The sequence below is a fragment of the Molothrus ater genome, chromosome 26, assembly GCF_012460135.2.
Source record: "Molothrus ater isolate BHLD 08-10-18 breed brown headed cowbird chromosome 26, BPBGC_Mater_1.1, whole genome shotgun sequence".
In the NCBI taxonomy this organism is placed as follows: domain Eukaryota; kingdom Metazoa; phylum Chordata; class Aves; order Passeriformes; family Icteridae; genus Molothrus; species Molothrus ater.
Genome location: NC_050503.2, coordinates 2501257 through 2524264, shown reverse-complemented (window position 1 = coordinate 2524264; position 23008 = coordinate 2501257). Strand labels below are relative to the sequence as shown.

At 43.3% G+C, this 23008-nt stretch overlaps 2 protein-coding genes across 5 annotated transcripts in view; both read right to left on the bottom strand.

The window, feature by feature from the left end:
* Nucleotides 1-10346, bottom strand: part of RFX2 (regulatory factor X2) — a 34912-nt gene extending 24566 nt beyond the window's left edge. For 3 of the 4 annotated variants that reach the window (XM_036399513.2, XM_054517355.1, XM_036399516.2), the window contains exons 1-4: nucleotides 10239-10346; nucleotides 6260-6349; nucleotides 4829-4908; nucleotides 2021-2297 (exon numbers count right to left, since the gene is read on the bottom strand). In XM_036399513.2, the coding sequence (XP_036255406.1) occupies nucleotides 2021-2297; nucleotides 4829-4908; nucleotides 6260-6349; nucleotides 10239-10343 (552 nt within the window). In that variant the 5' untranslated portion in view covers nucleotides 10344-10346. The remainder of the gene's footprint in view (nucleotides 1-2020; nucleotides 2298-4828; nucleotides 4909-6259; nucleotides 6350-10238) is intronic. The other variant, XM_036399517.2, reaches the window with a different exon arrangement.
* Nucleotides 10347-12168: 1822 nt separating this feature from the next.
* LOC118696858 (DNA-binding protein RFX2-like) overlaps nucleotides 12169-23008 on the bottom strand; it is a 77250-nt gene continuing 66410 nt past the window's right edge. The window contains exon 8 of the mRNA XM_036399188.1: nucleotides 12169-12216. Coding sequence (XP_036255081.1) covers nucleotides 12169-12216 — 48 coding nt within the window. The remainder of the gene's footprint in view (nucleotides 12217-23008) is intronic.

Genomic DNA, 23008 nt, shown 5'->3' with positions numbered 1-23008 from the left:
GGACAGTGGGAGGTGTCCCTGCCATGGCAGGGGTGGAATGGGATGACCCCTAAGGTCCCAAACCAGATGACTCCAGGATTAATTCCAAGCAGCCCAGGCTCTGCTCCAGCCCCCTCTGACCCTGGTCTGAGCTGGAAGGACTGACAGCCACACACAGACACACAGACACAGCCCTGGACTGCCTGCCAGGCTCTTTCCCACCTTTTCCAGCCCTTCCTCAGGTATTTTGTGTTAAAATACCTTCAGAAAGCTCATTTGTACATTCAAGAGAGTGGATTTATCTCAGATGTATTTCCATAAAGGTCACTTTCTAAATCTCTTTTTTTTTTTTTTTTTTGTTTTGCTGAACAGCCTTATCTCATGTAATAACCATCAACTAAATCCATTCATGGGATATTTCTACTGACATATTTTCCACTTGGGCTTTTATATCATGCTCATCACCATGGAAATTACAAAAACTCCAAACAACAACAACATTAAAAAAAAAATCCCCCAAAAATCCAAGAGTAAAGTTGTGCAGTTTTGTAAGATGCAGTCCCACACAGGTGATGTTTCCAAATAATAACTTTGAGTAAAAACCAAATGCTCCAGTGCTAATTTTTAACTATGAACAGTTAATATACACACACACACAATTCTCACCCAAGAAAAGAACCTCAGCATCTGTCATTTGCTCTTCCACCCAAACCAAGGACTTTTCCCCTATGCCTACCCAAGGCAGAGCACATTTACTACAGGATCAAAGCAACCTTTCAAAGCACAAAGATTCAAAAAACATAAAATCTATATTCAAAAACTCAGTGGGAAAAGAAAGAACAACTTAACAGGCCAGATTTACATGAGTTCTCAGTAGCAACAGCTCCTGTTTTTCTCCCTAGTGATGCTGCTCACATTTTAAAACCTGGCTACATACCCTGAATTACACCTACATTAGTATTTATATTTATATATGAATGCATAAACACACAGAAGTCTGCAGAGGGAGGTGAGCAGCCCCAGGAAATGAGCTGCAAGCACTCCTGGCAGCTGCTGAGGGCTGGGAGATTCCCAAATCAAAGCCCTTACAGCAAAAAGGCTGTTCTGGGTGAAGAGCTGTAACCCTCAGTCCCACACAGCTGTGCTCCAGCACCTGCCACCTCAGCTGGCAGCTGGAGGGACACACTCCAAAGAAAGAAATCAGAACTTTAAACCATTTCTGTTTGATCAATATCACCCCTAAAAGACATTTTCTAAACATATGGCAAGGGGAGAATACACAATGGTGTAGGAGATACATACACAAAGGGGTTTTGATCACTGTGCACTCAGCATGATCAGCTTGAACATAACTTATGTTCACACCTTCATCATTCCTCAATTGTCTCTCAATCCAACAGAGACTAAAGAGCAAGACCGAATTAACCTCTTGTTAATTTGTTAATTAATCCCATTTTCTCCATTTCCAAATGAAATAAATAATAATAATTATTCAATGGGTTAAGGAAAAAATTCTCAGGTCTCTTCACAAAATATTTCAATATTTTGGGTAAGCATATGTGAGATGTTCGATTTAGTAGAAAATGTAAATAGAGACAAATTTTACAGTAGAAACCAGGGACAAATCATTAAAAACCAAAATGTAAATAGAGACAAATTTACAGTAGAAAACAGGGCCAAATCTTTAAAAACCAAAATATTTTATTTGGGAGGGAAAAAACCCAAACCAAATGTAATGTTTTATTAATATTTGAATGATTAATGCTTTATTAATATTTAAATGATTAATGCTTTATTAATATTTGAATCATTAATGCTTTCTCTTCTCTAATGCTGATCATTTCAGCGATCTGAGCGAGAGGGACAATCCAAACTAAAAAATAAATGTATTACACCAGTGTCTATTCTCCCCCTTGCACTCATGGCAGGTTACAGACATAAACAACGATAATGCCAGGTCAGTTAAATTTTCTGAAGGCTTTTCAGATGCCTTTGGAATCATTGCTGGCCCCCGAGCTGAGGTGCCTGCAGGGCTACATACCGTTGCTGGAGAGGAGCGTGAGGTGTGAGACAGAGAATGTCTAGAGTTCTCCAGCCCCCCATGAATGAGATAGGCGCCCGAGCCGGAGAGGATCTGACTTCCCCCAATGTCCATGGTGATGCCCACCATGTTGTGAGAGGGAATGGCTGTAGGAGAGGATGTCGCTGTAGTCACCTGAGCTCCTCCTCCTCCTCCTCCTCCCTGCGCTTCGAAATAGGGTGCGGCGCTGGCGGGGGCGTAAATCTGCGCCTCGCTGCTGTACGAGTAGGCAGCTCGTCTGTGCAGGGGACAAAAGAGAGGAGCTGGAAGAGGAAATCTGTGCTGGACAGCTTCAGAAAGCAGGATGAGTGTCAGAAAACCCCTGGTGTTAAAGGTTGGCCCCTTGTGTTCGCCACTGTAAGATTATTCTTGTTCGCAACCACGTAGGCATGGTGAGGTGAGGACAAGAAATATACCACACCTCCATCATCCCTCAGTCGTTGCTTAATCCAACAGAGAATAAAGAGCAAGACCAAATTAACCTCTATAATCCCATTTTGTCCATTTCCAAGTAAAACTTTTCCTGTAAGATTATAGCCCTGTTACAAGTGGCAACCCCAAAGGCATGGCAAAGTGGGAACGAGAAAGCCACACCACACCTCCAACATTCTTCAGCTGTCTTTAATCCAACAGAGACTAAAGAGCAAGACCAAATTGGCCTCTGTAATCCCATTTTGTCCATTTCCAAATAAATTTTTTCCTGTTCCCACTGTAAGATTATTCTTCTTGTTCACAACCCCATAAGCATGGTAAGGTGGGAACAAGAAATATACCACACCTCTATCATCCCTCAGTCGTTGCTTAATCCAACAGGGACTAAAGAGCAAGACTGAATTGGCTTCTGTAATCCCATTTTGTCCATTTCCAAAGTAAAACTTTTCCTGTAAGATCATATCCACCTGTTGTGGGTGGCAACCCCGTAGGCATGGTGAGGTGGGAACACGAAACACACCACACCTTTATCAACCCTCAATTGTCTCTTAATCCAACAGAGACTAAAGAACAAGACTGAATTAACCTCTTTTTTTCCCATTTTGTCCATTTCCAAATAAAACTTTTCCTGTTCCCACTGTAAGATTATAGCCCTGCGGAGGGTGGCAACCCCATAGGCATGGTAAGGTGGAAACAAGAAAACCATAACAGACCTTCAACATTCCTCAATTGTCTCTCAATCCAACAGGGACGAAAGAGCAAGACCAAATTAACCTCTTGTTAATTTGTTAATTAATCCCATTTTGTCCATTTCCAAATGAAATTTCTCCTGTTCCCACCATAAGATTATTCTTGTTGTTCACGGCCCCATAGGCATGGTAAGGTAAGGTGGGAACAAGAAATATACCACACCTCCATCATTCCTCAGTCGTTTCTTAATCCAACAAAGACTAAAGAGCAAGACTGAATTAATCTCTGTAATCCCATTTTGTCCATTTCCAAATAAAATTTTTCCTGTTCCCACTGCAAGATTATAGCCCTGCAGAGGGTGGCAACCCCATAGGCATGGTAAGGTGGGAACAAGAAATATACCACACCTCCATCATCCCTCAATTGTCTCTCAATCCAACCAGGACTAAAGAGCAAGACCAAATTAACCTCTGTAATCCCATTTTGGACACTTCCAAATAATTTTTCCTGTTCCCACTGTAAGATTCTTCTTGTTGTTTGCAACCCCATAGGCATGGTAAGGTGGGAGCAAGAAAGCCACACCACACCTCTATCAACCCTCAGTTGTCTCTTAATCCAACAGAGACTAAAGAGCAAGACTGAATTGGCCTCTGTAATCCCATTTTGTCTACTTCCAAATAAAACTTTTCCTCTTCCCACTGTCTTCGCCCATATCAACAGATGTTGGTAAGAATTATTTTAATTTCTTTTTTTAAGAAGTAAGGGTAAATTATCCAAATCAAAAATAAGAGTTAATTGTTCAAGCCAAATGACTTAAATAAAGGGAAAAGGGGGGTTTCTTACAGATAAGTAATGTAATAGTTGGCTCTCACAATTAAGAGACAGATATTCTGTAGATGAGCCACGTGGCTGGCAGTCACAGGGACTCCCATTGCTGAAAACATTTTCCTGATTCAAAAAATTATTTACAAAATTATGTTAAGAAATTTATTAAATTCCTTATTTAAAAAAATTTATTTGTTGCAAGTTTTGTTAAGGTTTAATAAACCTTTGAAACTGTAAAAGTGAGCAGTTGTTTCTCACAGTGGGGTTTGCTCTGTTGGAATGGGATGAATCAGCCCCACAGCACAAGCTCACAGTGAGGGCAGCTCCTTGTGAGGAACTGGGGTGGGGAAGGCCAAAAGGAGGCACAAAATGGGGCACAGCTGGCAGGAGGAGGAGGAAATTCTAAGAATGGAGAGGCCCTGGAACAGCTGTGGCTGCCCCATCCCTGGAGGTGTCCAAGGCCAGGCTGGACAAGGCTTGGAGCAGCCTGGGATGGTGGAAGGTGTTGGGGAGCTGGAAGGAGATGGGCTTGAAGGTCTTTTTCACCCCAAGCCGTTCTGGGATCCCTTGACTCTATAAAATCTTCCAACAGCCCCTTTTTCCTCTGGAAGTTCCACTCCTAAAGCTGCCCATGGCACCACACAAAGTTCTCAGATTTTTCAGACACTTTCATGACCAGGATTCCCTGGAGAACAGCCCCACCACGAGGACAACACCCCCAGGGCTGGAAACCACCCTCACACCCAACACAACACCTGAACAGCTTCTCCTCTTCCTCCTCCCATGGAAGGAAGGAGGGGGACAGCTCAGGGAGGTTCTTACATGGTTCCATTGGTATAAACAGCTTCTCCTCCTTCCACATACTGCACCTGGGCTGGATAAACGTGCTGCACAGACTGCACCTGCAACAGGCACCAAGAGGTCAGGGATTGCTCAGGAGCTGCTGGTTAAACTGCACAGCTCCAACCTTACCTTGACACTCAGGCTTTCTTTAAAAAAAAAACCCAACCAAACAAAAAAAAAAAAAAAACCAAAAACCCAACCAAACAACCAAACAACCCCCCACCCCCCCCCCAAAAAACCCCAAAAACAAACAAACAACAACAAAAAAACCTAAACAAAAAAAACCCAAAAACAAAACAAAAAAACCCAAAGAAACCCAAACAACCCCCCCAAAAACCCCAAAAGACCTAACAAATAAAACCCCTGAAAAACAAACAAAAAACCACCCAAAAACCCCCAAAAAACCCAAAAGAACAACAAAACAACAAAAGAAACCCCCAAACCCCCAAAACAAGCAAAAAAAAAAAAAAAAAAAAAAAAAAAAACCAAACCAAAAATGCCAAAAAAACCCCAAAAAACAAACAAAAAACCAAATCAAAAATGCCAAAAAAACCCCAAAAAAACAAACAAAAAAGCATCCTCCCTGCCCTTCCTCCCCTCCATGCTTAGGAATGCCAAAGAAAAGGAGGTTTTTATTTTCAAAGGTCAAGTTAAAATAGATAAATAAGTGGTTGCTCCATGAGAAGTGGAAACAATGGAGCTGGGTTTCCTCTGGACACGTGTCTTGGGGCTGACTAACAGGGGTGAGCTCATGCTGCAGCTTTTCCTTCAGAGGGGAGCCTGACAGTGTCCAGCTGCACCCCAGCCCCTTTTGTGTTGCTCTGGGAGGGAAGGATTTGCCCTCTGTCAATTTTTTTTTCCCCCTGAAATGGAGAAACCAAGCAAAAAAATCACTAAAGGAAAAAAATTAAGAGGGTCAGACTTGCTGTTCACATGGAGCAGCACCAGATATCCCTGGTTTCTTAGGAAACAAGCCCTGGAAAAGGCAAAGTTCAAATAAATAAAAACATTTGCATGGATCTCTGGCACCAAATCTTCCTATGGAGTCACATGCAGGCAGTAAATTTGTTTAATTAAAAAAAACCCCAAACATTTTGCCTCTAAAAAACATCTTTACCAAAGGATTTAATTTTAATTTAACTTTGATTTAATAATTGCTTTTAAATTTAAGTTGAAAGCATCCATCAAATCTTCAAATACATGAAAGACAACTGCTACAGCAAAGGTTTTTCCTAAACTTCAAATACCTTGAGAGTTTCTTTTGTCATCAAGAAAGGAGGAGAGAGCTGGAGAAAGTGATGCCAGCTCTGTGACTGCCCATTAGGATTTTTCCATTAGGATTTTTCTAGATGTGGCAGAGTTTCAGAAGTGGGACTGGGAACCTGTCTGGGTGTCCCCAGGGTTCATTACCTGCTGTGGAACCTGCTGGACTCTGGGAACAGAGATTTGCTGCATCTGTGCCCCTTTGGGAGCAGAGCCTGTGGCCTGGACCAAAACCCTCTGCAAGGAGAAAATAGAGGAAGAGACAATTTCAGTCCATAACACAGCTGAGCCAGGTGTTCTCTCCCCACATTTCAAGGCCAGCTTGCCTCTGACAGCAGCAGCAGTGGCATCCTGTGATCAGTGTCCCCATGGTCCCCACCCTCCCCGTGGGGTGCACCAGCCTGAGCTCAGCCCCCTGAATTTGGGCAGATTTCTGCCAGGAATCATCTCCAAACCTCCAGGAAAGGATGTAGCAGTTCATTGATCAGCTCAGCCCCCTGAATTTGGGCAGATTTCTGCCAGGAATCATCTCCAAACCTCCAGGAAAGAAAGCAGCAGTTCATTGATCAGCTCAGCCACCTGAATTTGGGCAAATTTCTGCCAGGAATCATCTCCAAACCTCCAGGAAAGGATGTAGCAGTTCATTGATCAGCTCAGCCCCCTGAATTTGGGCAAATTTCTGCCAGGAGTCATCTCCAAACCTCCAGGAAAGGAAGCAGCAGTTCATTGATTGGCTCAGCCCCAGCTGAACAAGGATCACTCCTCACACATCCACATTTGGCTGCAAAGTTCCTTCTCTTGGAGCTGCTAAACCCAACCAAACTGTGCCTCCTGCAGCAAGAAATCCCCTCCAGCTCCAGCCAGCACCAAAGCTCAGGGGTTTCGGCTTCTCCCTGCAGTGCCACCAAGGGCACAGGGACATTTCATGGTGCTGGTGGCTCTGTCACCTCCATCATCCCCTGTCTTACACTCCATTGTCAGTCTGGGGTTGTCAGCACACCTCAGAGTGCTCAGCACCTTCAGATCCAGCAAAACAAACGTGGGGATGGAGAGAAAGGATTCAGTGGGAACACAGCCAAGCATCTCCGTGGCCTCTTAAACCTTCTCCAAGGAGACACAATCCTTTAAAACACCCAGGAGATTGGGCCTGTGCTGGAAAAATCCCAGGAAAAATCCTGAGAGAGAGAATTATGTCTCTCTTTGTTCTGAGAATGCAAATACCACATGGGCCAACAGAACAAAGAGCCAGAAAACAATCCCAGAAGCAACCTTGAGAATTACTGGCCACCTGGATGTTTATGATGGATAAATAACTTCCATGGATAACTACCATGGATATTTATGATGGATAACCATCATAAATAACTTCCATGGATAACTACCATGGATATTTACGATTTTTAGTCTTCCCAATGTATCTATGTAATAACCAGAAATCCAGTTCTAGCAGAACTCCAGGTTTATGACAATTGCCCAGATCTCCAGGCAGCTGCTCCAGGCTGCATTCCCTGGAGATCCTGCACTTATTTCAGCCTCACCTGGCCTGTTTTCCCTCACCAGTGAGGGTGGGGACACCACAAGCCCCTTTTTGAAGTCAGGCCTTGCAGTGCCACCAACATCAAAGACTCTTTCCTTTCTCTGTCACAAACACATTTTATGAAAAATCCTTTTGTTAGGATCTTTTCTCCTGAGAAGCTGAGAGGCCTCAGAAATGAAATGCAAACAAAGGTTATCTGCTGCTGTGGAATGCAACAGGTGCATCTGGGATTGGTCTCATGTGGTTGTTTTTAATTAATGGCCAATCACAGCCCAGCTGGCTCAGACCCTCTGGTCAGTCACAAGATTTTGTTATCATTCCATTCCTTGCTGATGAAATCCTTTCTTCTATTCTTTAGTATAGTTTTAATATATCATTTTCTTTTAATATCATATATATCATAAAATAATAAATCAGCCTTCTGAAACATGGAGTCAGATCCTCACCTCTTCCCTCATCCTGGGATACCCTGTGAACACCACCACACTTCTCCTACTTTTTGCCCATTTTCTGGCATTGCTTTTGCCAAATGCCACAGAGCTCACTGCTCACTGCCTGTCCTGTGCTCTGCTATCACCTTCCAGCCAAGATAAGGAACCATCCCCACCTGAAGGGTGAGGCCATCCTGCTCAAACCCAAAGGGGCACCAGTGCTCAACAGGGGTTTCAGCCTCACACCATTCCTGCTGGCAGCAGCTCATCTCCAGTGGTTTCTTTGTCCTGCTGGTGACAAGGAAGGCTCTGGATGCTCCTCCTCTTCAGCAGTCTTCACTCTCCCCTGGATTTTCCTTAATCCATGCAGTTCCATTCCAGAGGCTGGATGGGTGATTTCATAATCCAAAGGTTTTCCAACCTTTGTTCACAGCCAAATCCACTCTGTGATCCTGGGGACACCTGGCACTGCTGTCCCCAGCCCTGCCACACCAGCAAGGAGTGCCCTCCATGGATGGGAAGGCTGGGAGGTGACAGCAGCACTCTGGATCACCCCATGGCTCCTGGAAAGTCAAATATTCCTTCAATTCTCAATATTTAATTGTTCCTTTCCATCAGCATCCAATGGCAGCTGCTGCTCACTTGGGAGTTGGAGAAGGATGAAGCTGAGTTACACCCACCCATCCTCTCATCCCTCCAGCTTCCTGAGACAGAAATTTATTTTGCAAGTTCCCCAAAAGGCAGAAAAAGGAACAAAAATGAACCAGTTTCACTTAACCCTTCCCATTTTGCACTGGGTGGTTCCTGTTCATCACTTGTCTCCTGTTGGGGCCTCCCAAATGCAGCATATTCATGGGCATTCATCACAAATCCCCCTCTGCAAATGAAAACGTTGGGATCTGCCTACCCAAGGAAGAGCCCATGGGATGGTTTGGGTTGGGAGGGATCTCAAACCCCACCTTTTAAAGCTTGGCAGAGCTCAAACCCACGGGACAACACCTTTATCAACAGCTTGTCCCCAGCACCTCAAGGAGCTGCTTAAAAACCTTCTCCCCACTATCAAAATCTGGGATTAAAATCAGCTGGCACAGAGTGACCCCCTTGGGCACCCAAATTAAACCCCAAAGCTTGCACATGGATTGGGAGCACTCAAACCCACAGGACAACACTTTCATCAACAGGTTGTCCCCACTACCTCAAGGAGCTGATTAAAAACCCTCTCCCCACTATCAAAATTTGGGATTCAAATCAGGTGGCACAAAGTCCCTCCCTTGGGGACCCCAAACCCCACCCTGTAAAGCTTGGCAGAGCTCAAACCCATAGAACATCACCTTTATCAACAGGTTGTCCCCAGTACCTCAAGGAACTGATTAAAAACCTTCTCCCCACTACCAAAACCTGGGATTAAAATCAGCTGGCACAAAGGGACCCCCTTGGGGACTTAAACCCCAAACCCCACCTTGTAAAGCCTGCACGTGGATTGGCAGAGCTCAAACTCACAGGACAACACCTTTATCAACAGGTTGTCCCCACTGCCTCAAGGAGCTGATTAAAAACCCTCTCCCCACTATCAAAACTGGGGATTAAAGTCAACTGTCACAAAGTGACTCCCTTAGGGATCCCAAACCCCACCTTGTAAAGCTTGGCAGAGCTCAAACCCATAGAACATCACCTTTATCAACAGCTTGTTCCCAGTACCTCAAGGAGGTGATTAAAAACCTTCTCCCCATCATCAAAACCTGGGATTAAAATCAGTTGGCACAAAGTGACTCCCTTGGGCACCTAAATTAAACCCCAAACCCCACTTTGTAAAGCCTGCATGTGGATTGGCAGAGCTCAAACCCATAGAACATCACCTTTATCAACAGCTTGTCCCCAGTACCTCAAGGAGATGATTAAAAACCTTCTCGCCCGTACCAAAACCTGGGATTAAGATCAACTGGCACAAAGTGACTCCCTTGGGCACCCCAAACCTTTTAAAGCTTGGCTGAGCTCAAACTCACAGGACATCACTTTTATCAACAGGTTGTTCCCACTGCCTCAAGGAACTGATTAAAAACCTTCTCCCCACTACCAAAACCTGGGATTTAAATGCATCTTCCAGGGAAATCAGGGCTTTTCTCCATGGTGACAGCATCCCCAGCTGTGCATGCCTTACCTGCTGTGAGGCTGGCACTGCCTGCACCACTGGTGCCTGCGCTGAGCCCGACGGGTGAAGAGCCACAGAAGCTGCTGAGTCTGATCCACCCTCTGGACTCTGCATGCTCCCTGCTGGGGACAGCACAGGGACATCAGAGGGGACAGCACAGCACAGCCACACACCCCCAGCCCATTGAAAACAGGGGTGAAATGTCAGGGGAATATCCAGAGGGAAAGGAGGCAGCTCCCGTCCTACACACAGGGCTGGTTTTAGTGCCTGGAGCTCATTTTAATGCAGAATTATGTTAAGGAAAAAGAAAGTTGCACAATTGTTTCACAGAGAGGAGAGGGAAGGAACAGAAAATGCACTTCTATATTTAACTGAAAAGTGGTGTTGGAAAATTATTGTGTCACAGTGAGCATCACACATGATTGGGAAGAGTAGGGGAATATTTTTAAAATAATGCTTTCTCCCCCTCTGCCTTATCACGTTTAACTGGTGCCAAAAAAAGCTTTTAATCAAACCAAAATTTCACTGGGAAACTGGGGTGGCCAGCTTGAGTTTATAACCAGCAAAAAATCAAGGATGAAGAGGCACAAGAACAGCAATTCACCATCATTTCCGACCCCCTGAAGCAGCATCTCCACCCTCCCAAAATCAGCATCTCCACCCTCCCATCCCTGTCCATGCCCCAAAACCCCACCAAGGTCCCCAGACAGCCACAGCATCACCCTCCAGTGCCACAGAGCATCCTCAGATCCTCAGTGCCAGCTCTGCCTCCTGGCACTGCCCCAGCCCTGGGGACACCAGGGGATGCTGAGACAGCACACAAGGGCATTTGGAGGGGTTTTTTGGGGTGGGGGAGCCTTTTTTCCTCAGTTTCTTGTGAAACTTCCTGCTTAATAAACTATTTTAGGAGGGTTTCTGCTGTCACTTCAAAATCCAAAGGTTAAAAGCATCCAGATTTTGGGCAGTGCCATTTCTGCTTTCTCAGCCTTGACTCCAAACACAATTATTATGTCTTTTATTTCCCTTCTTCTGCCATTATTTAAACTTTTCCCTCACCTTTGTACAAGTTAAGAGGAAAAAGGAAAAATAAGGAACTAAAGGACACTGGACCTGCTCATTTGTGCTCAAAAGAAATGCAAGGGGGAGTGTGAAGTTACAGAATTTATGTTTATTCCTTCAGCCACCAACAAAACCCTCCAAATATTAAAATTCTCCAAAAACCACATTTTTAAGGTTTTTTTTTTCCCCCTCAATACTCCATACTCTCATTAGCAAATTACAATTGAGTAATTGTAATTTTTCCCAATCTTCCTAAAATCCCAGAGCTTGCAAATCATTTTTCTCACATCTGGGAGAAAAAGTAGATGGAGTCAGGGCTACCAGATTAATCCAACAAGCAGAACAACAACAACAACAACAGAAAGAAGGGAAATCAAATCAATATTTATTCCTGTGTCCCCCCAGCTGCCCTCAGCACCCCCATCCCTGCAGCTCTGCTATAAAAAGGCAGCACCTGCCTCTCCCCATCACTGCCTCTGCCTGGGTTTCAGCCAAAACCTCCCTGGGAGAAGATTCCAGTTGCAACAGCACCGTGGGATCAAGAAGATAAAAATTCTCCCAGTAAATTTCAGCTCCTTGCCTGCTCCAGCCACGAATTATTTGCAATTAAACACTGGGGCAGCATTGCTGGGTTTGGAATGTTCAGGTGGAGATGCTCAGGCAGGAGAGGGGGCACTTTTACCACATTTGGTCCCCTGACTTTTCCCAAAGTGTTTCTTTTCTGTCCCTAACTTTTCCCAAAGTGTTTCTTTTCTGTCCCTTGTGCCCTGGGCTGTGGTTTGCAGCTCTCCAGGGTTTTCTGAGCAATGGTGAGGTTACAGAAGAGAGGTGGGTGAGCTGACAAAGATATTTTAATTATCTATTAATGGTTCTGGCAGGGTCAGCTCTTGGCATTTTTGGTGTACACAAGGTCTCCTTTGAAGTGGAGCTATAATCAGAAAAGAACACTTAAAAAAGATGGAGTTGGACTTTGATGATCCTTTTAAGTCCCTGCCAAGCCAGAACATTCCCTGATTCTATGACTCAAATCACCAACAACTCATCTTTGCTGGCACATTTTGTCTCCTGCTTTCCCTCAGTGGCCAGAAGGGAGCAGAGAGAAGTGGGCAGGGTGGAAGGTGAATTGTTTGCTGCCAGAATAAATCCCAGAGCGATTTTCAGGTTTGTTCCACGAGGCAGGGATGACAGCCAGACACAAAGGAAATCTGCAGATGGCACTTCCAGCCAAGGTAGACACACAGAGAAGTCCTGCACTGCCAAACCACAAGTAACAGGACCTGTTATTATTTTATTTATCAGCGCAACATCCTGGAGAAAGAATAATTCACTTCTCATTAAACCATCCCGCACTTCCTGAGAGCTGCATTCAGATCCCTGTGTGCCATCTGCTCTGGCAATTTGTGCTGATGAAAAGCTGACAGCACACACAGCATCCCTGAGCTCCCAGAAACCAGCACCAGAGCTCTGCTGGTGCCCTGGCACCACAGCTGGCACCCGAGCCAGGGCTCCAAGGGTGCAGAAAGGGGCCAGGCAGGAGAGGAAATGTGGCACCCAAAGTCCTGCTCGTTCCCCTTCACTTTATTATTTATGCTTTATTATTTGTACTTTATTATTTATGCTTTATTATTTATACTTTATTAGTTATGCTTTATTATTTATACTTTATTATTTTTATTTGTTAAGAACAGGTCACGTGAATCACAGGTGGGACTGGCATGGTTGGTTCTCATGGGGTATTTACAGAATTCCAGAATCACAGAATTCCAGAATCACTGGGTTGGGAGAGACCTTCAAGAGTCCAGCCCAGCCCCAACACCTCAACTGAACCCTGGCCCCCAGTGCCACATCCAGGCTTTGTTAAACACACCCAGGGATGGGGACTCCACCACCTCCCCGGGCAGCCATTCCAGAGCTTTATCACCCTTTCTGTAAAAAACTGAAAAAAAATGATAAATTTTTCCTAATATCCAACCTAGATTTTTTTTCCTAATATCCTAATTAGATTTTTCCTAATAGCCTACCTATAGGATAGGATCTCACCAACTTCCTAATATCCAACCTAGACTTTTTTTTTCCTTATACCCAACCTATATTTTCCTAATATCCAACCTATATTTTTTCCCAAATATCCAACCTGTATTTCCCTTGGCACAGTTGAGGCTGTGTGCTCTGGTTCTGTCAGTTCCTGGAGAAAGAGCCCAGCCCCAGCTGAGCACAGGCACCTTTCAGGTGTACCTGAAACCCTCCCAACCTTTCAGGGAGTTTAGAAGGTGATTGAGGTCTTGTATTCCCATCATAGATTGGTTTGGATGGGAAGGGAGCTTAAAGCTCACCCAGTGCCACCCCTGCCATGGCAGGGACACCTCCCACTGTCCCAGGTGCTCCAAGCCCTGCCCAGCCTGGCCTTGGGCACTGCCAGGGATGCAGGGGCTGCTCTGGGCACCCTGTGCCAGGCCCTCACTGCCCTCACAGCCAGCAACTCCCTTTTCATTTCAAATTTCTCAATTTCAAATTTCAAATTCTTTTCATTTCAAATTTCTCAATTTCAAATTCTTTTCATTTCAAATTTCTCCATTTCCTTCACCTCACAGCCATTCCCCCTTGTCCCATCACTGCAGGGCTTTATCAAAAGTCCCTCTCCAGCTCTTTCACAGGCACTTTTGGCCACTAAAAGCTGCTCCAAGGTCTCCTTAAACTGGATTTATTCAGCACATTGGATGTGCCAATGGGAGAGCACCCAGGGATCATTCCCCTCCCTCCCCAGGCTCTTTTGGGGTGCAGGGAATTCTGCTCCATCCCCTCCTCAGCACCTGAAGTGATGATGGTTGGACTCAATGATCTTAAAAGTCTTTTCCAACTGAAATGGTTCTATAAATGCATCCTTCAGGCATCCAAAATCTGATTTAACGTTTCCTGTACCTCTGGGCAGTCATTTTGCTGTCGGATTTTTATGGCCCACATTTAAATCCCCTTTGAGAAGAACTTGTTAAGCCCATTTATGAATGGCAAGGACAGCAGTGGATTTCTTACCCATGGAGGTAATAACACCCACCAAGGTTTATTGGGAAGCTTAAATATAAGGAGCTACCAAAAAAAAAAAAAAAATCACTTTATCCCAGAGGTGAAATAATTGATTGTTCTTAAAACTAACAAAAAACTGACCGAGGATCTTTTCCTTTCCCTCATTTATATGCCAGTATTTTATTTCATTTCAAAAAGTCCTTCCAGGAATAAAAGGATGTCATAAAGGAATTTTATCCTTGAAGGATCTCCTCCTCTCCCCCCACTCCCCCTGCAAATTTGAACATAGAAAATATTTTGAAATGCTCCTCTTATCTCTGTTTCCCCAGCGTTTTGGAGCTGCTTTGGGCAGGAGAGATGAACAAAGGCAAGGCCATTGACATGGAGGCAGGGCTGCCTTATGAATGAAACACAGTTCATATTGTTTCCATGCTCACCAAAACCTGTTAAAAGCAGGCATGGAAGAAGAAATAATTGCTCTTTTTTTTTCACAGCTTGCTCCAGTCAGCTTAAAAGGAGAATTCCATCAGCCAACAAGGGCAAAATGCATTCTAACCCCTAAGGAAAGTCTCATCTGTGGGAGATGAGATTCAACAAAAATCAAAATTTTTTGTGAAAATCAAATTTTTGTGAAAATCAAAATTTTTGTGAAAATCAAAATCTGTGACAGAGCCAGAATCCCACCCCACTTTGAGTTAATCCCGATGCCTTTTCCCTTAGTAATTTTCTTTTTGTCATTAGCTCTGCCCTAGATTTGGCTTCTCTCTTATTTTTACCTCCCATTTCTGCCTCCTTATGCCCCATCCCAGAGGCTGCAGGGATTATGGGATGGATGCAAGGTTCATGTCCCTGAATTCCCTGCCCAGGCAGAGGCAGGAGCATCCCCCTGACTGCAAGGAGTGTCCAGGTGCTTGCTCCAGTCAGCTTAAATGGGGAATTCCATCAGCCAACAAGGGCAAAATGCATTCTAACCCCTAAGGAAAGTCTCATCTGTGAGAGATGAGATTCAAAAAAATCAAAATTTTTTGTGAAAATCAAAATCAATTGCAATAGTAATTTTCTTTTTGTTTTAGCTCTGCCCTAGATTTGGGTCCTCTCCTTTTTTTACCTCCCATTTCTGCCTCCTTATGCCCCATCCCAGAGGCTGTAGGGATTATGGGATGGATGCAAGGTTCATATCCCCGAATTCCCTGCCCAGGCAGAGACAGCAGCATCCCCCTGACTGCAAGGAGTGTCCAGGTGCCAGCCCTGAACCTGTGAGCTCACAGTGATATTTTCACACTGAAAACCTGAGTTTTTATCAGCCCTCAAGGCTTTTCCTGCTCCTCCTTGTCCTTCTGAAAAGCTCTGACAGCTCTCAGAGATCAGTGCTTGCAAACCACCTTGCCTAGGGGAGGAATTGTGGCTTTTTTAGGAGTGGGAAAATCGCACCATCCTGTTCCAGGGCACGGAGAGAGAGCTGCTGGCAGCACCAGAAATAGCACCCACAACTTATTAGGGTTGATTTTTTTATTTTTTTTTCCCCTGAATTTCCTTTCCTGTCCCTGCTGTTTGCCTGGATACCCAGAGAGCTGTGTGTAAACAGGAGCTTTCCAGAGGCAGCAGCCCTGCTTATCTGCCTGATTGACTCAGTGATGACGATGATGATGATGATGATGATGATGCAACCTGGAATCCAGATGTCTCTGATGCCTTCCAGGGCCCTGGTGGCTCCTGTGACATCAGCAGAGGCAACTTTAAACTTGCCTCTCCCTGAAATGCCAACGTGCTGAACAAATCCACCCTAAGGAGAACTTGGAGCAGCTTTTAGTGTCCAAAAGTGCCCCTGAAAGAGCTGGAGAGGGACTTTTGATAGAGCCCTGCAGTGACAGGACAAGGGGAGTGGCTGTGAGGTCAAGGAAATGGAGACATTTAAAAGTTGAAATCGTAATTTAAGAATTTGGAATTTGAAATGAAAAGAATTTGAAATTTGAAATTGAGAGCTTGAAATTCGAAATGGAGAGTTTAAAATTTGAAATTGAAATGGAGAGTTTGAAATTTGGAATTGAGAAATTTGAAATTTGAATTGAGAATTTAAAATTTGGAATTGAAATTGAAGAATTTGAAGTTTGAAATTAAAAGAATTTGAAATTGAGACATTTGAAATTAAAAGAATTTGAAATGGAGAGTTTAAAGTTTGAAATTGAAATGGAAGAATTTGAAATCTGAAATGGAGAGTTTAAAATTTGAAATTGAAATGGAGAGTTTGAAATTTGAAATTGAGAAATTTGAAATTTGGAATTGAGAATTTAAAATTTGGAATTGAAATTGAAGAATTTGAAGTTTGAAATGAAAAGAATTTGAAATTTGAAATTGAGACATTTGAAATTGAGACATTTGAAATGAAAAGAATTTGAAATTTGAAATGGAGAGTTTAAAGTTTGAAATTGAAATGGAGAGTTTGAAATTTGAAATTGAGAAATTTGAAATTGAAATTGAGGATTTAAAATTTGAAACTGAAATTGAAGAATTTGAAGTTTGAAATGAAAAGAATTTGAAATTTGAAATTGAGAATTTGAAATTGAGACATTTGAAATTAAAAGAATTTGAAATGGAGAGTTTAAAGTTTAAAATTGAAATGGAGAGTTTGATATTTGAAATTGAGAAATTTGAAATTGAAATTGAGGATTTAAAATTTGAAATTGAAATTGAAGAATTTGAAGTTTGAAATGAAAAGAATTTGAAATTTGAAATGGAGAGTTTAAAATTTGAAATTGAAATGGAGAGTTTGAAATTTGAAATTGAGACATTTGAAATTTGAAATTGAAGAATTTGAAGTTTGAAATGGAGAGTTTAAAGTTTGAAATTGAAATGGAGAGTCTGAAATTTGAAATTGAGAAATTTGAAATGGAGAGCTTAAAATTTGAAATTGAAATGGAGAGTTTGAAATTTGAAATTGAGAAATTTGAAATTAAAGGAATTTGAAATTTGAAATGGAGAGTTTAAAGTTTGAAATTGAAATGGAGAGTTTGAAATTTGAAATGGAGAAATTTGAGATGAAAAGAATTGGAAGTGGAGCCCTTTGAAGTGAGAAGGGCATTGCTGGCAGTGAGGGCAGTGAGGGCCTGGCACAGGTGCCCAGAGCAGCCCCTGCATCCCCGGATGCGTTTGGAGCACCTGGGGCAGTGGAAATGTTCCTGCCCATGGGAATTGGAACAAGATGAGCTTTAAGGTCCCTTCCCACCCAAACCATTCTGGGATTCTCCCCAGGATTTTACTCCTCCTGCATGCTCAGCCCCATCTGCTCTCCCCTGTGTCTGTAGAGATTTTAGCTGCAGATTTCTTTGCAATTCTCCCAGAGGCAGGAATTTCCTCCCTGCAGAATCATACATTCCTATTAGTGCTGCTTTCAAAACATTAAAATTGTTGCTGTTCCAGTGAATCACTTGCTCATTTGAAGACAAAACAGATCATGAACTATTTGATTTAATTTGCTTTTCAAAGCTTACTTGGTTGGTCATCCTTTGATCTTATTTAAACTTTTCAAATTCCTTTATGACATCCTTTTATTTCTGGCAGGACTTTTGAAATAGAATATAATACTGGGATATAAATGAGGGAAAGGAAAAGATCCTCAGTCAGTTTTTTGTTAGTTTTAAGAACAATCAATTATTTCACCTCTGGGATAAAGTGATTTTTTTTTTTTTTTGGTAGCTCCTTATATTTAAGCTTCCCAATAAACCTTGGTGGGTGTTATTACCTCCATGGGTAAGAAATCCACTGCTGTCCTTGCCATTCATAAATGGGCTTAACAAGTTCTTCTCAAAGGGGATTTAAATGTGGGCCATAAAAATCCGACAGCAAAATGACTGCCCAGAGGTACAGGAAACGTTAAATCAGATTTTGGATGCCTGAAGGATGCATTTATAGAACCATTTCAGTTGGAAAAGACTTTTAAGATCATTGAGTCCAACCATCATCACTGCCAATGCACAAAATTCCACAGCTTTTAGTTCAAATTAAGACCTAAAAGGTGGGAAAAGTTGATTTTTCCAGGTGAAGCTGCTCTAATTGAGGCTTTTTATTTCTGGTTTTCTTCAAGCAGGGAACAAATGCCCAAAGCTTTGGCTCTCCAGGTAAAGCCAGGCATCCTGAATTTCTAATATTCACCTGTGCAGGTTGTCAGACACTTCCTGTTGTGAGAATTGAAAAGATTTATTTTCAGTTATTTTCAATTTTTTTCAGATTTATTTTCAATTAAATCTGCAGCTAAAATCTCTACAGACACAGGAGAGAGACAAGCTCAGCTCCAGCAAGATTTGTATTTATTGGACTTGATTTTAGAGGTTTTTATTTCAACCTTAAAAATTCCATGGTAGAACTAAAGCTGTTCCATGCACCAGAACTGCAGGAAACCTGGAGGTGGATGGGATTGCCAAAGGCATTTTATACAGGGAAATTCATCTTAAATTAATACAGCAAATAACCTTTGTTCATCTTTAATATTATCAGGAATTAATGAGGTTTAGTGCAGCCAACAACCTCAGTTTGTGCTCTGCATTTTCCTTTTGCTGTCCAGGGGGTGAATAACCCAGGGAATCTCATCCAAACCCATGATACAGCTACAAATTTTTAATAAAAAAAAATCTCCTGATATCTGTTATTTTACTGAAAATAATGGGAAGGCTGCAGTTTAACTAAAAAAAAAAAATTAAACTATTTCTCATTCACAACACTGACCTGCAAGGATCCAAATTGAAATCCAGGTTTTTCCTTGGTTTTTTTGGTTGATTTTGTGCATTTTTTTTTGCATGCTTTGAAAGGAAGGCTTACATTTAAAAATAATTATTTGGTTATTGGAACTTTTATTCAGGTTTAGTTGGCCTGGGGCTTAGATAAATGGGAAAACCAGAACAGCAATAATGGAATGCAGGAGAAATAAAAATGCTATTTAACCATCATGTTCTAGATGGGCTTCAAATGATATTTTTTCCCCTGACTGCAGAAAAAGGAACCAGGGAATTTACATTTAATGGTTTCACTACTGAGAATTCTCAACACTCTCAAAACAGACTGAAAATAATAAAAGCAATGCAAGGAATGGCTGATTTTGATTATTTTCTAGCAGATGCAAGTATCCATCTACTTCATCCAGCACACTCTAGGCCACAGTTATTTTACTAAAGAAAACTTCCTTAAATATTTTCCATTTCATTCAATATTTCTGGCTCAGCCTCCATGTAATAACTTGCCCTGAAAAGGCATTGGTTGTGCTTGAAGCAGGGCACAGAAAGGAAGTGTTTCATTCTTTGGAAGGAGGAATTGGTTTATTTGATGTGAATGAAAATGGATCCAGTGACTTCTCCCTCCTCTGAGGCAAATATTTGTGTTAAACCCAGGCTGGCTCCTGCCTCACGCCCATCCTTCATCCCTGCTGCTCATGTCTCCAAAGCATGAGACCTCCAAGGAATAACAGGCTGTGTCATAGTTTCAAAAAAATAAAAATATCTATTTTTTTCCTCTTGTGAAGAAATCTCCATAACCTTAACAAGAAGGGCTTCTCTCCCTAAGTGAACTGAAAAAAAAAAAAAAAAGACTATTTTAAAGGTAATAAACTGATTGGAAATTTGAATTAGCAGCAGAAAAGAAAAAGCTGTGGGGGGAGAAGTAGCCTAAAGAGTTTGTTTGAATTCTTACTGCTTTTTCCCTTTTTAGTTACTGATAATAAAATTTTCTTTATACTCTTTTAAAGTTTTGAGCTTACTTTACCTTTCTCCTAATCCCATCTCACAACAAGAAATGAGTGCACAGGTCATTAGCCAGCACTGAAACCCACCACACTCATCAGTACATTCATTAGGAAATCTCAAAATTAAGACAATCTTAAATTAGCCAACCAAAACCACTAAACCCTGAAATTCCAAACAGGAAAACACCAATTTAATTTTTTCCATTGTCCAAAAAAAGCTGCCAAGGTGGAGGAGCACAGGAGCAGGACAGAGCTCCCAACCAAGACCATGGGGTGCCCCCATCTCTTTGGAAAAACAAATTCCAGCTCCCTCTGATGGGAAATCTAAAGGAACTCTTGGTTTTTTCTGGCTGCTCTGCTCAGCATTCCCACTTAGGAATTATCTTTTCCTCAGGGTGCTGATTCTTTGATTCTTTTCTGAAAAGGCTGGGATTAAATCACAGGATGGTGTTTCTTGTTGGGACTCAGATGTTTATCAGTTCTTACCCATGTCACAGTCTCACAAACCCTGAGCTCTACAGCATTTCACCCTAAAAACTAAAAATGGAGCCCCATCTCTCTCTCTACAAGGCCTTCTAAGGATCAACTGTCCAATTAAGAAATGACACCTAAATTATTTTTAATTTTAACCCAATAACCAACCACCCATGGCTCATAATGTGGATTTTTTATCCAATTACACAAAACCACCCAAACCCATGGAGGAGAAGGTGGAGGAGAAAAAGGAGAAGAGAAGAAGAAGAAGAAGAAGAAGAAGAAGAAGAAGAAGAAGACGAAGAAGAAGAAGACGAAGAAGGAGAAGGAGAAGGAGAAGGAGAAGGAGAAGGAGAAGAGAAGAAATAGAAGGAGAAGGAGAAGGAGAAGAAGGAGAAGAAGGAGAAGAAGGAGAAGAAGGAGAAGGAGAAGGAGAAGGAGAAGGAGAAGGAGAAGGAGAAGGAGAAGGAGAAGGAGAAGGAGAAGGAGAAGGAGAAGGAGAAGGAGAAGGAGAAGGAGAAGGAGAAGGAGGAGAAGGAGAAGGAGAAGGAGAAGGAGAAGGAGAAGGAGGAGAAGAAGGAGAAGGAGAAGGAGGAGAAGAAGGAGAAGGAGGAGAAGGAGGAGAAGAAGGAGAAGAAGGAGAAGAAGGAGAAGAAGAAGGTGCAGAAAAAGGAGCAGCCTCTGCCCTAAAACCTCCATCTTGCTTTATCTATATTACTGTATTCTAAAACCTTCCACTCTAAGTTTCCCACCCTGTGGTATCACACACTTCTATTCAAACTCCACACCCACAATCCCAGCTCTGTCATTCCATTTTGGAAGCTTCTCCACGGCCTCAGGTCAATGCAGTGTTCTCCTGGGGGTCAGTGCCTGGCAGCACAGAAAGTCTGAAATTCTCAGCAGCCAGGGCTCCAAATCAGACCACACAGGGATCCTGAGAGAACAAAGCTCCCACCTGGGCTGTGAGCAGTGGCTGCAGCTCAAAGTTTATCTGAACTCAACCCCTGCCCATGGTGTTTGTCCAGCTCCAGTTGTGACATTCCCTCAGCTTGGGAGAGCAGCTGGGAGCAGCAATTCCTGGGATCTGAACTGCTCTGAAAGGCCTGGAAGGTGAGCTGTGGCTTTGAGAGGGAGCCAGGAAATCTCACAGAATCCCAGAATGGTTTGGGTTAAAAGGAACATTAAAGCCCATCCAGTGCCACCCCTGCCATGGCAGGGACACCTCCCACTGTCCCAGGTGCTCCCAGCCCTGTCCAGCCTGGCCTTGGGCACTGCCAGGGATGCAGGGGCAGCCCCAGCTGCTCTGGGCACCCTGTGCCAGGGCCTGCCCACCCTGCCAGGGAACAATTCCTGATTGCCAAGATCCCATCCAGCCCTGCCCTCTGGCACTGGGAGCCATTGCCTGGCTCCTGTCCCTGCAGTTCCTGACCAAGAGCCCCTCTCCAGTTTCCTTTAGGCTCCTTCAGATCCTGGAAGGATATGGCAGCAGGTTAAGACCAGCCAGAGCCTTGGCTCATCCAGACCTTGACCTCAGCCCCAGAACTCTCCATCCCACGCTGAGGTGACACCGAGCCACCCCCAGAGCCTGGGACAGGGCAGGACAGTGCCCAACAACCCCACAGCAGCGCCAGCCCTTGGGCACCATCCACACCTCACAGCCAGCCCCTCCTCACCCATGGGGAGAGCTTTGGGCCATCTCTGACAGAGGAGACGTGTCCTTGTCCCCTCCCAGGCTGCTGAGGCAGCTCACCCACAGTGTCCTGAAGCACGTGTCCTAATGTCACAGACACATTTTATGAAAAATCCTTAAGTTAGGATCTTTTCTCCTGGGAAGCTGGGAAACTTCAACTTCTCCATGTTTTGCTGCTTTGGAATGTGATTTGGAGAATTGTTTACCCAGCATGTGAATTATTTTTACTTGATGACCAGTGACAGCCACCTGTGTCGAGGCTGTGAGCAGTCACAAGATTTCCTTTCCTTTCCTTTCTTTCCTTTCCTTTCCTTTCCTTTCCTTTCCTTTCCTTTCCTTTCCTTTCTTTCCTTTCCTTTCCTTTCCTTTCCTTTCCTTTCCTTTCCTTTCCTTTCCTTTCCTTTCCTTTCCTTTCCTTTCCTTTCCTTTCCTTTCCTTTCCTTTCCTTTTCCTTTCCTTTCCTTTCCTTTCCTTCCCTTCCCTTCCCTTTCCCTTCCCTTCCTTCCCTTCCCTTCCCTTCCCTTCCCTTCCCTTTCCCTTCCTTCCCTTCCTTCCCTTCCCTTCCCTTCCCTTCCCTTTCCTTCCCTTCCCTTCCCTTCCCTTCCCTTCCCTTCCCTTCCCTTCCCTTCCTTCCTTCTTTCTGATGAAATCCTTTCTTCTATTCTTTAGTACAGTTTTAATAGATCATTTTCTTTTAATAATCATATATATCATAAAATAATAAATCAGCCTTCTGAACCATGGAGTCAAGATTCTCATCTCTTCCCTCATCCTGGGACCCCTGTGAACACCCCCACATCATAACCT